The sequence below is a fragment of the Caenorhabditis elegans genome, chromosome IV (assembly GCF_000002985.6).
Source record: "Caenorhabditis elegans chromosome IV".
In the NCBI taxonomy this organism is placed as follows: domain Eukaryota; kingdom Metazoa; phylum Nematoda; class Chromadorea; order Rhabditida; family Rhabditidae; genus Caenorhabditis; species Caenorhabditis elegans.
The window spans coordinates 1,446,183-1,459,813 of record NC_003282.8 but is presented as its reverse complement, the minus strand read 5'-3'; the positions used below and the strand labels follow the sequence as shown (position 1 = coordinate 1,459,813).

Below are 13,631 nucleotides of genomic sequence, written 5' to 3'. Positions count from 1 at the left end.
TGTATGGTTTCAGATTTTTCATATCAGATTATCAGCACTGAACGAGGTCTCAGCACAGGGAGTCTCGCCACAATGGGTCTTACCACGAAGGGTCTCACTGCAATGGGTCTCACCACGGAGGGTCTGGCCTCGATGGGTCCCGCTACGATAGGTCTCGCCACGATAGATCGCACTGCGGGGATCTCACCACGGGGGGTCTCACCACGACAAAGGATCTCGCAACGATGGATCTCTGAAATTTTGAGAAAATGTGCATTTGAAGCACATTTTTGAGACCATTTTATACAGTTATGAAAAAGTAATGAATTTATTTTTTTTTAATTTCAAATTTCAAATTGATGTATCACATAAAATCGTATAAAATCTATGTACAATTACGAATTCATAATTCACAAAAAAAACGACAACCCGAAAACCCGTACAATAAAAACAATACACACAAAATCATTGTTACACAATCACAGTTTTCAAAGCATCATTCGGATTGACCTCGATCGTGGCGACGGCGCCACGTGGGAACGGGATCTTTGTGGATCCGTCAAGGACCAGGTATCCGTTGGTGCATCGGGATTCGAGTTTGATCTTTCTGGCGAATCCGCGGGTCGCCGTGCGTTTGTAGGTGGCGTTGAAGATCGGCTCACGGATTGAGAAGGCGAAACCTGGAAAGTTAAAAGTGAAAGTGAGATAATGAGAAATTCTCAAATTTGAGTTTTCTGAAGCCTGACGATGAGGCCAGCCATGGGGTCCTTTTCTCAGTCCTTTTCCATGTCTGTGCAGGGTCTTATATTTGGAATTGTGTAATCAAAAATACCCCTGACATTTTGTTTCCAACTCAACAAACCCAAATTCCAATCAACTTTCAAAAAACTCACTAGGATGATCTGGCTCGAACGGGATCTTCTCATTCACCGAATTCACCACCTTCTCCACCAAATTCCTTGTGATCGGCACATCCACGCCAAGTGATTGCAGTGCCTCCAACACTGACGTCGTCGCATTCTCATCGATCCTGTTCATTCCGAGGTACCAACTCGTCGATCCGGTCCCAGTCGACACAATCAACCCGGAGGACTTTTGCTTGACTGTCTGCGAATCGTCGATGGAAATATTGTAGGTTGAGACTTTGGCGGCTTCATCCTCTCCGATGAACACCTCGTTCAGGGCGAGGTTTGTTGATTTTTCAGACCTCTTCAATGAGAAAATCGAGTTCCGGGATTCCTTTACTGTTACCCGTATCCTCGTCCTCTGCACCCACTTCAAGTTTCCAGAGACCAGACGCTCGATCAAATCGCGAGGTGGATTCTTGCCACCGACACACAGGTGTCCTTCACTTCCGATCGGGTCAGTGTTGATACCGATGATTGGGGTGTTGTCGTTGACCACGGAAGCTGCAGCCAAGAAGGTTCCATCACCACCGGCAGAGATCACCAGATCAGCTTCAGGCAGGTACTGGGCTAGCTGCTCGCGAGTCACAACTTTTGTGGAGATGCCTGCTTTGCCAAGTTCGGAGACAATTTCCTGCACTGCGTTTACTTGTTTCTTCTCGTTTTCGAGGAGCTCTTGAACCTTGGTGCCTTTTGAGGAGAGGTGCCTGAAAAGATTTAGTAGCTGGGAATATAGCCTGATAGACATTTTTACATTCAAATGAGGTCAGTAGACTTTTGTCAATTGCAGACACCATGGGAAAAATACACAGTTTCGGTTTTTAGCCTAAATATAATTTTCCAAATTTCTGTATGATAGGATATAGGTGAAGCAAAACATGGTGCATCGACCGGACACCTTATACATATTTTATATAGTGTTAATGTTATTAAAATTAAATTCAGGAAACAACCTATTGAATATGAACTTTAAGACATGGTGCATCGACCGAAAATTATCTTCTTTGGTAGCTCATATCTCTGTCTGTTTTAGCGTTATCAAAAAGTTGCTCACAGGCGAAATATGAAATATATGTTTTTCTACTATTTTGTAATAACAATTGTTTGAGTACCTAAAAGATGAACAAAGCTACAAGCTTTAGAAGTGGCTTGAGACATGGTGCATCGACCGGAACCAGCTTTGATAGCTTATATCTCATTTGGCTTTGGGTTTATCGAAAAGTTGCTTTCTGACAAAATATTTAAATATTTGATTTTCTACAGTTTTGTAGTTAAAAATTTTTTACTTTTTACTACCTATAAAATGAACAAAGATATGGACTCTGAATGTGGAGGAAGACATGGACATACATTATTGCAGTTTCAATTTTTTAGTATCTAAAAGATGAACAAAGTTACAAGCTTTAGAAATGGCGTGAGACATGGTGCAATGACTAGAACCAGCTTCCACAGTTTTTATCTCGTTGTATTTGGTTTTAAAAGAAAACTGTCAACTAATAAAATTATTTTTAGCTATGTGCCTATAGTATCTTAAAAATGAACAAAGATATGAGCTTTCAAAGTGGAGATGCAAAACGTGATGCATCGACGAGCAGCTTTGGTTGTAAAACTCACTTTTTCAGATCAGCATCGCTCAAGCCCGTCTGCTCCTTCTCCCATTGCCATCGTGTGCTCTTTCGAAGGATCAACGCAAACCGGATCGCCTAAAAATTTGCTCCAAAACAAGGCTTAAAATCGAAATTTGGCTCACCGGCTGCTGTCTGCTTCCGCTCGGTTTTCCTTGTGTTACCGGAGAAACTGGGCGCGCCACGTGGCTCACGCAGTGAGAAATTGCCAAAGCGGCCATGATGGACGGCTGGAATTATAAATTATTAGAAATTGGAAATGGATATTTAATGGAATCAAAAAAGAGAGAGAGAAAAGGTTAAAATATGATAGAAAAGCTTATCAGTTAGTTTTTTTTTCAGCCGCCTCATCACACACGAAAAGTCATTCGAGAATTCGCCAAAAAATCAACACAAATGGCACCATTATTTTCAAATTTCCAAAATTTCAAAATTTCAAAAATTTTTCCCGATTTATAAATAAACGGGGCTCCGCCTTCCGAACGTCTGGGCGCCGCCCACCGTTCCGGTAGGCTACAACAATAGAAATTGTGTGGGAGGTGGTGGTTTGTTCCCCTCGTGCTCAGATGTGCTCGCAATGTTTGATTTTTGAGGAGAAATTGAAAGTTGAGAATTGAGAATTGACACAAAGTAAATAAATGGTGTTGAAATGATACTTGACGCCATGATGGAATTTTTTGGAAAAAATGGTGTTTTGATCGGCTGGAGTATAAGGAGTATAAGTTTAAGCTGTGATATCTCTACGAGTAGAGGAGTTATCAAAAATATGCCAACTAATAAAATATAGAACTTTAAAAGTTGCGTATTTTCGTAGTTGGCAACTTTTTAATGGAGTTCACCTCCGCGGAGTTACAGACGCCTGGAGGTTCAGTGGTGAAGGGTGAGCAGTAGTGTCGAAGACTAGAAATCGTTGTAATTTGTTGGAAAGTGGATTTATCAAAAAACTGTTAAACTAGCAATTTATTTATCACATAAAACTGTACATTTTTGTAATTTGCAACTTTTTCATAACAGTAACCTCCGTTTAGTTACAGGCGCCTAAAGTTTGGTGGTGAAGCGGCAAGGGAGCCGATGAAGAGAGCTACTGAAATTTCTGCCCTTGTATCTCCTCGGAGAATAAATTTATCCTAAAATTGTTAACTAACAAATTATTTACCACATAAAACTGAACATTTTTGTAATTGTGAACTTTTTCATAAAACTACCCTCCGCTGAGTTACAGGAGCATAAAGGTTTAGTGGTGAGAAGTAGGGTGCCAATGGCTGAAGCTAGCACCCTCCGTATCTTGTCGAATAGTTGATTTGTCGCAAAATTGTTCATTAAAAGATTATTTACCACATAAAACTGAACATTTTTGTAATTTTCATCTTTTTCATAGCATTAACCTCCGCTGAGTTATAGCCGCCTTAAAAAAACACTACATGCTCAAGTTAACAACTGTTGAATAACTTTTACTTCGAAGGAGTTAAAAGGAGTTAAAAGTAAAAATACGTTATGAGAATTTGATTTTAAAAGGCTGCGGGATTCAGCTTGTGCTAAAACCTCTATACCTCGTCGAAAAGTAAATTTATCACAAAATTGTTAAATTACAAAATATTCATCTCATAAAACTATAAATGCAACCGAACGCATTTTTTGATACCACTCACTTCCACTGAGTAACGGGCGCCAAACCGTTCAATAAACAGTGCAAATGCTTTCTAACAGTCTGCGCCTCCACTGATTCCATTATATTTTTTTCTTCGGCAATTAAAAAAAAAGAAAAATGACCGTTTTCTATGCTGGGAGAACCAAAGAGAATTCGTTGAAAATCAATTTTCAAAACAAAAACAGCGGCGATGATTTCGAAACATACGATGTGACCAATGACCAAAAACTATAGAGCACGGGAGACCACAAAATTTTGTGTCCGACTAGAGAAATGGGTGAGAATGGGGGAAATTCGGAGTTTTTTATTAAGAAAATAGTAAAAATTCGAGTTTTAAATCTAGTAACTCATGAAGAAGTCTTATCAAAAAGGCTGCACAAATTACGCGATTGCTCTCCGCTCTTCTTGAGAACCAAAGAACCAAAGAACGCGTGAATGATTCAAAAGGGGGTATTTAAAGGCACATGCACACCGCCGAGACACAAAGAGACACAGTGTGAGTGTGCGCGTAGCCATGATGACAAATGGCTAGATTGCGACCTGACCCTTCTAAATTTTGTGCCCTGGGCTTCAGCAGGGCTTTATGGAAGTGATCATTGTGATATTGTAATACATTGTGACCACACAAAACTGAACAGCTTTGAGGGCTTATATCTTTGCTACTTTAAAATACAACAAGAAAAGTTTAACTGCAATGTTACAGAAAAAGATTTGAAAAATATTTTAGTAGTTGACAAAATTATGATAACCCCCTAGACAACTGAGATATCGATGCACCATGCTTTGCAAATCAACCACAGGAGCCTATATCTCTGCTATTTTCGAAGATATTGAAAAACTTCTAACTAGAAAAATGCTTGATATTTGGTTAGTTGACAAAATTTTGATCAGACCACAGGCAAGCGAAATTAATGCTAAGCGAGGTTTTTCTGGTCGATGCACCATGACTTGCAGCAAAGTTAATTTTGAAAATATTTAAAATTCAACTATTTACATATAGAAGTTTTTGAAATTCTTTCAAGCCATCTAAAAATACATTTAACTCCACGTCGTTTTGCCATGTGACCCTTCTTCCGGTGGTCACCTTGCTCAAAACAATAATATTTGCTCATTTATCTATTTATTGTCCACAATAATCCCACCGGTTCCAACACAGTACATATATTTATTTAAATGATGTGTCCTTTTGCCAAACCCCCGGTCTCACCTGATGTTGTCATCATCGTTATCACTGTACACATTTTTATGACCGCGTCTTGTTTAGAACGACCAAAATACACGTGAATGACACGTGGCTGACTACAAACTACAAAACAAGCACTAATTGACTACTGTCACTTTTTTGGGCACATCTTGTCTGATGTTTAGAGAGAAATACAAAATAGTTAAAAAGTTGTTATTTTGTGGTCTATAAGATCTAACATACAATTTTTCGAGTTGAATGAATATGGAATTTGAGTTCGAATTTGTCAAATTCGGTTAATACAATTAATTTCAACCAAATAATTTAAATTTTTGGGATGGAACTACAAAATAAATTGAATAAATTGTAAAACATGGTGCATCCACCGAAAAGGCTCTTGATAGGTCTTCTGTGTAGGCGTTAAAACGCCTACCTGTCTGGCCTTAAGGCGGATCTCCGCCTGACTCTCGCCTCAATACGCGCCTTATGCTAAAACATACCTAAATTTTTTTTTCCTTTCACAATTTGATTTTCAAAACAATAATGATAGAAATCAGAAAGTTTGCTATTTGAAAACTCACTCCAAGAGGCAGAAAAGAGGCAAAGCATTTTTCAGGCAGGCGTCAGGTCCTGAGACCGCGCCTGCGTACCATGGAAGCTTTAGCTCTGGGAATTAAGAATTAAAGGAAAATACTAAATTATCAACAAAAAAAAACGATTTCGAAAAGGTGAATTGCATCAAGAAGAACTGCGGAATAGATTTGCGCGCGGCGTGCTTGTCAACGAAAATCGCATCAAATCAATGATGACGAAGTGCGTATAGTCCCCCTGGAAAATCTTATCAAATCAATCACACACGCATCACATAGCGACTAGTTTTTTTGGTCGATTTGAAAAATATTTGAAAGTATAGGGTGGAGATTTTTGGTTCAAACTAAGTTCGTGTTGGCACAGTGACCTCCAAGACAGTTTTTGAAATTGGGTGATAGATTTTTGTCTAAGAAAATAATTATCTAGTATTTTTCTAAATTAGAAAATTTTCAAATATCTTCAAACTGAATTGAGATACAGCAGGCACAGTGCGGGGCTGCAAGACATGGTGCGCAACAAAAACTTTTGAAAGCTTATATTTCGATTGCCGTTGGTGATGTCAAAAAGTTGCTAACTAACATTATTTCCCACATTTAATTTTCTATAACTTTGCATTTTAAAAATGTCTGATACATAAACTTTAAACCAAGATATAAGCTGTTTAGCAAGATGGCAAGACATGGTGCATCGAAGGATTTTTGCCTCTCTGAATTTTGGCAGCTCGTATGTCAATTATTATCAGATTCAGCGAAATATCTTCAACTAACAAAGTGTGTGTTATATGTTTTTCTATAATTTCGCAGTTGAAATTTTTCTAATATAAATAAAATGTGCTGAGATATAAGACGTTGAAGTAATAAGGGTAGAAGGAATTCTGTGAAACCCAAAAGTCACACACTTTTAACTACTATTTCTTGTTTCGCCGAACAAGATGTATAGTAAAAAAACAACAGTTCAACTGAAAGTTAACCAAAAAAGATACAATTTCAGAAAAACAACAATAATTTGGCCCAAAAGCAGTGAGAAACAAAAAAACAAAAAGTTTTGTCAAATTCCTAGCACTTCAGTGAACAGAAAGTCAAAAAAAAAAATATGAGAAAGTGGTCAAAAAATTGGTTAACTGATCACACAAAGTCACATGATTCACTAGAGATCATCTAATTAAGGGAGGTCATTTGCCAATAATGATGATGATTTGTTTTTTCGAATTTTGATTTTAGAGTGAGTGTTCGGGCATTTCCACAAGTTCACATAGGGGACGGCAAGATGACAACAAAAAAACTAGTTCCTACCTCGGAAAATAAGAAAGTGTGTGTTCTGGTTTGATCAGTGAACTTTGAGTTTGTATAGAAAATTCGAATTTTGCGCCAAAAATTTTTTTTCAGAAAATTTGAATTTTGAATTTCCCGCCAAAACATCTTCCCGCATTTTTTGTAGATCAAACCGCATTGAGACAGCCTGACACCACGTGTCCGAAATTTTTTTTTTAGAAAATTGAACTTCCCACTAAACAATGTTCACTGAACATTTGAATTTCCCGCCAAAAAATGTTTCTCACAAATTTTAAATTCTCCGCTAAAATTTTTTGCTGAAAATTTGAAAAAAAAAATTATCAGAAATTTTGAAATTCTCGCCAAAAAATTGTATGAAACATCAAATTTAACACCGGTAATAAGGACAAAAAATATAAAATTACTTTGAAACTTGAGATCGCGTTTTTTTGAAACTTGAGAGGTATGTTGACATTAGCACATAGTTTATTTGTATTACTTACTAAACTTTAAAAGTTTGGAAATTTTTTTATTAATTTTAAGCATTGTCTAGTGGCAGATGACAGAAGACAGAATGAGCTAAAAAAAAATCAAGAATTTTTTTTGCGATTTTGCAAAATTTAGGATAGAAATCACAATAATTACGAAAGCTGCACACACAAATTTTCACAAAAAAAAATCACAGTAAAAATAAAGTTTAAGCTCAAAATTCGATCAATTCACTGATATTTATATTGTTTCGCAACCAAAAACCAGTTGAAAAGTTCGAAATTAGAATCATACAAACACAGAAGCTACTGCGCAAGCAACACGTGTGGAAAGAGCTCGGCAAACAGACCGAATGGGCTCTTTGGTGCAAGTTGGGGAGCAGGAAGGAGGTCAAGCTTTCAAGTGATTTTTAGTTTTTTTTTGGGATAAACTTGAAGAGAAACCTTTGGGTTTAATGAAATTTTGGTTGAAACAATGACTGAAATGATATCGTAAACTCGTCCGGACGGGTTTTGTATTAGAGCGAAGAGTCGTTGGGTGGAAAACTCGGATTATGCTTCAGGCAAGCTTGGCTTAAAGGTGTTGTAGTCGAATATTTTTATTGCTTTATTAGACTCGAAATTGCCTGAAAATACCAAACAAAACTTCAAAAAACTTCTTGAAAACTTCTCAAGAAAAAGTTATAGCGACTCAAAAATTACCAGATTTGGTAAAAAAGTTCAACAAATCTGATTGTCCATTAACCTTATGTAAGTGCCTAAATCAACTTGAAATCGCGTTTTGAGAAGTTTTCAATAATGTTCATTATGAAATTCGGTGTTTTCAGACAATTTAAAGTCTGATAAAGCAATGAAAAAATTTTTGACTACACCTTCACTACTAATTTCCTGTAAAGATGGCATTTACACAAAACACAAACAAGAAGAAATTGCAGAATTTAATTGGATCTAGCCCATTTTGTACTAATTCAATAATAAAAACTTTTTCCGATTGACCAAAAGTTTCACTTTTTCTTGCTCACCGACCCCCAATAGATTGTTGACCTTGTCACGTCATCTGGCCCAATTGATGTAGGCTTCACAATTGTTGACTGTATGTTTTTCCTAAGAACAAAACCGGATCAATTGCTCAGTGTAGTAAACGTAATCAATCATAATAAAAAGCAAAATTACATAGTGACTAAACAGTGTGGTCGCATTTTTTTTTCGAAAGTGTTGTAACTTTTCTGTGCTAGTTTTTGTATATTTTTTTGCCTTCAACTTTTAACAGATTGATAATTGTTCAGTAACGTTACTCATTCTATTTTCCAGCCAAAAAAACTTGTGAAAAATGCTCGACAATGAGGAATACTATGGTGAAAAGCAGCATCGGGAAGAAGCGGAGTGTGAGCAAATTGACTGTTTGGATGGCGAGGATTGTGCTGAAGAGGAGGCTGAGCAAAAAGAGCAAGATGACTCTTTGAATGATGTGAAACCGGTGGATGAACTGGAATGTGCTGAAGAAGATGGCAAGCCGGAGTCTGAGCCTGAAGATTGTTCGGATGACATGGAGAATCCTGAAGAGCAAACGGAGCCCAATGAGCAAGAAGACTGTCCGGAAGACATGGAGGATTCTGAAGAGAAATCGGAGCTCAATGAGCAAGAAGACTGTTTGAGTGACGCCTTTTCAATCGATTTTCATGAATTTTTGTCACGAATTTTCAGTTTTTCGAGTGAAAAATAATGAAATTTCAGCTTTTTTAGCTAGAAATTGCTAAATTTATCTATTTCAACTGGGTGAACCACTCACAAACCCTTACAGAATCCGATTCTCTATAGTTTTCCTCGCAATCGCTCCGAGCATCAGCTTCGAGCTTTCAGCTGAAATTTATCTGAATTTCATACACTCTATTGTGCTAATGAGCTAAAAATTAATGTATAATTTCAAGATTTAATTTTACTTTGAACACAAGTGAAACATCATCATGATATTATAAACAATACCTTCATCGGAAAAGGAAATAGGGAACAGTAAAGATTATTAAAAAAAAATTAAAGGGGAGAAAAATTCAAAAAAAAAACAGGGGAGAGATGGAGATGCCGTGCACCCATCACAGGCAAAGCGGGTACGGTCCGTTTACGGATCTTGGACCGGGAACGGACCATTAACGGGCGAACTACGGATATGAAAAGCGGGACGGACCAATTACGGGCAAACTACAGGGAATGTAAAAAAATGGCCATTAAGAGGAAAAAATGGATTTTAAGAAAACGAATTTTTTTAATACCTAAGATACCAGTTGGCTAATTCAAGCATTTTTACGTCGTTAAATGCATTATTTAGAGCAAAAACCACATTTACCGATCGAGATGGCTCTTGAGCCGTAGTTGGGCCGTTTCCGGTCCGTAGACGGTCCGTCGCCGGCCCGTAATGAACCGTCCCGGGCACCAAATTTTTGTTTTTGAAAATTTCAGGTTCTAGCACGGAAAAAGTGCTCAAATTAGCCAAAGGAGAGTGTAGGCACTTCAAAAACTCCATTTTCATGAAAAAAAATTTTTCGTATTATCCTCCGTTTTGGTGATCATCCGTAGTTTGGCCGTAGCCGGTCCGTAGATGGTCCGTAAATTAACCGTCCCGGTCGGCAAAACTGCACTTTTTAAAACTAAACCTTGAATCAGGCAAAAAATTAGCCAACTGGCTACAATGAACCAAATAGCACTGTAGGTACTTCAAAAACTCAATTTTCATGAAAAAAAAATCCTCTGGGCAACCATTTTGTCTATCATCCGTCCAACTGGTCCGTACGCGGCCCGTAATCGCATGCGATCTAACTGAGGCTATTAAGCATGACATTGTGTGTAAAAGAGGTTATATTAATGTAATCCTATAATTTTTTGAAATATCATAAAATATTTTACTAACAATACATTCTGGAATCATTCCTGATATCGTTTCTGTTTCGTGTGTATTTTAAGAAATTAAGGTATCATTCAAGTAGAACGCATATACCTTATTTCCTCTATTAGTATTGCAACCCGGTCCAATCGAAAATTAGTCTTGCATGCAAGACTAATAGAGGAAATATGGTAAGTACCATTTCTGTATTACAAGTAGATGGAGCTCGTATAGGTAGATGTTGAGAAATATGCGAAATAAGTTCTGAACTACACGAAACTGTCAATTGTTATCGTTCGCTTTCATATAAGTCCAACGGCAAGATGGAGAATCAGAAACTACTGAAAATACAATCGAAAAAGTTGGTGTAAGACGTGAAAACCAGAAGAAAATGCGCGAGCGCGAGCTGATCGCTATTTATGCGAAGTCTATTGATTCTCCTCGTGTGCGCGAACGGCCAAACGGTAAGGTGATGGGCCAGTAATCAATCGACAGGCAGTGGACAAGTTCAACCCCGGCTGAGGCAGATAGAATTGCTACAACGAAGGATCACCGGAAGACGGTCTGGAGCAAGACCGGAGCTCGGTGGAGCATTGGGAAAGAAAAAGGGGGCAGCTGGATTTCCCATTTTTTAGTCTCCTTACGGTTCAATTACGGTCCGTTGACGGACCGGGAATCGAACCGTGAACTGTTCTTAAATTTGAGCCGTTTCCGGTCCGTGAACGGATCGTTTTGGGCACTTTCCGCTTTGCCTGTGCATACGGATCTGAAACTTGATTTTTGGAAGGAAGGCGCGAAGAAAATGTAGAGGAATCGGCCGATCACCGAAGTTGGAGGGGAAGCAATTGAGAGAAGGGGAAAAAGGATATAAGTGAAAGATTTAGGACAGATTTGATAATCCAGTTGGAATTCCGATGGGTCTGCTGTACAACTTAGGGGCGAGGCGGCCCGAACGCGTTCTTCGCCGCACCGTCGAGGTATGCGCAGCGAGCTTCGTCGGTGGCAAGCTCGGCGTGAACTTCTTGTTGAAGTTCCACAATTTGTCCATCGAGGTAAGCACGGGCCAAATTGATCATGTGCTCCCGGTTCGGATTGGTGTTAGGCCAAAGTTCAATGTGTTGGAACACTTGGTTAACGAAAAAGTAACAGTTTCCTGCGTTGAACTGCCTGAAATAATTGAATTTTGGAATATAAATATTCAACTTTAATTTTAAAAATTCATGGACATAAATTTTAAAGTAACTTTTCGGTGCTCATTATTTACATATTAGAAAGAGGAAAGAAACCGTGGTGTTTTGGTTTGAAGGATGTTACGGTTATATTTAAAGCAAATAAATTTTTGAAAGCTGCGGTTGATTTTTTCAAAAAGAATAAATCGAGCGAAAAATGTTTACAAGATATATTAAACAAACTTTTAAAACATTTGAAATTCACAGATTTTGGGTCCCATCCTCATAAACTTGACCATTTTAAAAGTATTCAGAAATAGCTTGTTTCCACTCCGCAAAGAAGTGTTCGTCGGTTGGCACAATTTCACGACGATGGACTTGGAGAAAAGTTTGCAGTTGGAGCATCACATCGTCGAAATCTTCACGATGGGAGAGTTTTGAACGGGCGATTACACCACGCATAAACACAACGAAACGGTGTTGCATCTGAAACAACGAAAATTGAAGACATTGTGAAAATTATCTAAATACAAAAAACTCGCAAATACAACGTCTATGCAGTAAATGACCAGTTTCCAATTTAGAAAAGACAAAAGACAAGATTTCGAACAAACCAGTAGCAAAAAATTGAAGAATTTGGGAACTAGTTTCGGAAAGAATTCACATTTTCTCGCCTTGAGTCTTGCCGCGCTTCGTACTACTGTAACACTCATTTGATGTGTGGAAAAAACAAAATGGGGAGGCCCCACGAAAAGGGGAGCAGAGCGAAAAGGGGATCTGCGAAAAGGGGAGATACGAAAAGGGGAGATACGAAAAGGGGAGATACGAAAAGGGGAGCAACGAAAAGGGGAGCTGGCACTGTGCCAAACGCACAAAACGCGTTTTTATTCTCATTCAACGCACGACTTTGTTATAACCACACTCCGTTATTACGCATCGCGCGTTGTTTAGCGTAAAATACAAAAATAATGCGTGCGTTGAATGAGAATAAAAAAGCGTTTTGTGCGTTTGGCACAGTGCCAGCTCCCCTTTTCGTATCTCCCCTTTTCGAAGATCCCCTTTTCGTTCTGCTCCCCTTTTCGTGGGGCCTCTCCCGTCCGTTGGGTCCCGAGATGTCTGCGTCTTTTCAACTGACTAAACTCTCTCTGGACCGGTAATATACTCAAATGAACTTGATAATTTTCATAAAATTAAAGAAAAAACGTTTATTTTTCAGCTGCCTCGGCTAATTCCATACTTCGTCTCACCTACTTCTAAATTAATTTCCAGTTTTTTTTTTCAATTTTTTTGTGCTCACAAAAAAAAACAACACATTGAAAATTTTACTGAACTGTATTGTATGAAAAATGAAAGTAAATAACATAATAAAATATTTATCGATTTTCTTCGGAAAAATAACTTTCAAATTTTTCAACTTTATCCGATTTTTTAATGGATTTTTTTTCAGAATTTCAGATAAACTTTACTTTGCAAATATTGATTTTTTTTTTTAAATACCATACTGCTGGCCTAGAAAACTCCATTCATGTTCCTCGCGAGAAAACCCTGAATTTTTAGACATTTCACTGAGTTTTTCACACTTGTATTTATGAAAAATCACTCTTATGAGCTTTTTCAGAATTTTTTTCAGAGAAAAACAATCTTATTTCAGCTGAAAATTCAATTAATGCAAGCATTTCCAGCGTGGACTAGAATCCCAAACGGCGTGTACTCCTCGTGGGAATTCAGAAAAAAAAATATTATTTTTCACTTTTTCGCTCTTTTTTTGCTAATTTTCAACCGATTTTCGTGATTTTTCGCAGGTTTTAAAACAAATTTTTGCAATTTCATCAATAAAAATAGGTACTCGACCACCGGACGTCACCTGCGCGCCGATTTCTGCGTCTCTTCACCCGAA

The 13,631-nt window shown here is 37.9% G+C and overlaps 1 protein-coding gene and 1 non-coding gene across 2 annotated transcripts; both read right to left on the bottom strand.

Moving 5' to 3' along the window:
* Positions 1-292: 292 nt before the first annotated feature.
* On the bottom strand, positions 293-2,739 carry nadk-1 (NAD(+) kinase). Its single transcript, NM_067683.4, has 4 exons — positions 2,635-2,739; positions 2,499-2,587; positions 873-1,591; positions 293-659 (listed from the first exon to the last, which is right to left on the bottom strand). Exons 1-4 carry the CDS (start codon positions 2,728-2,730, stop codon positions 451-453), a joined length of 1,113 nt encoding a protein of 370 aa, NP_500084.2. The 5' UTR covers positions 2,731-2,739; the 3' UTR covers positions 293-450.
* Positions 2,740-11,495: 8,756 nt separating this feature from the next.
* Positions 11,496-12,220, bottom strand: Y77E11A.3. Its single transcript, NR_151579.1, has 2 exons — positions 11,978-12,220; positions 11,496-11,732 (listed from the first exon to the last, which is right to left on the bottom strand). It is a non-coding gene; the product is annotated as an Unclassified non-coding RNA Y77E11A.3 (non-coding RNA).
* Positions 12,221-13,631: the final 1,411 nt, after the last annotated feature.

Bases quoted from the DNA above. Each gene is read 5' to 3' on its own strand.
- nadk-1 (NM_067683.4), bottom strand. From the start codon at position 2,730: ATGGCCGCTTTGGCAATTTCTCACTGCGTGAGCCACGTGGCGCGCCCA. The intron at 2,588-2,634 runs GTGAGCCAAATT...GCAAATTTTTAG, and splicing joins GCGGAAGCAGACAGCAGCCG to GCGATCCGGTTTGCGTTGAT. The intron at 660-872 runs GTGAGTTTTTTG...TTAACTTTCCAG, and splicing joins GTTCGAGCCAGATCATCCTA to GTTTCGCCTTCTCAATCCGT.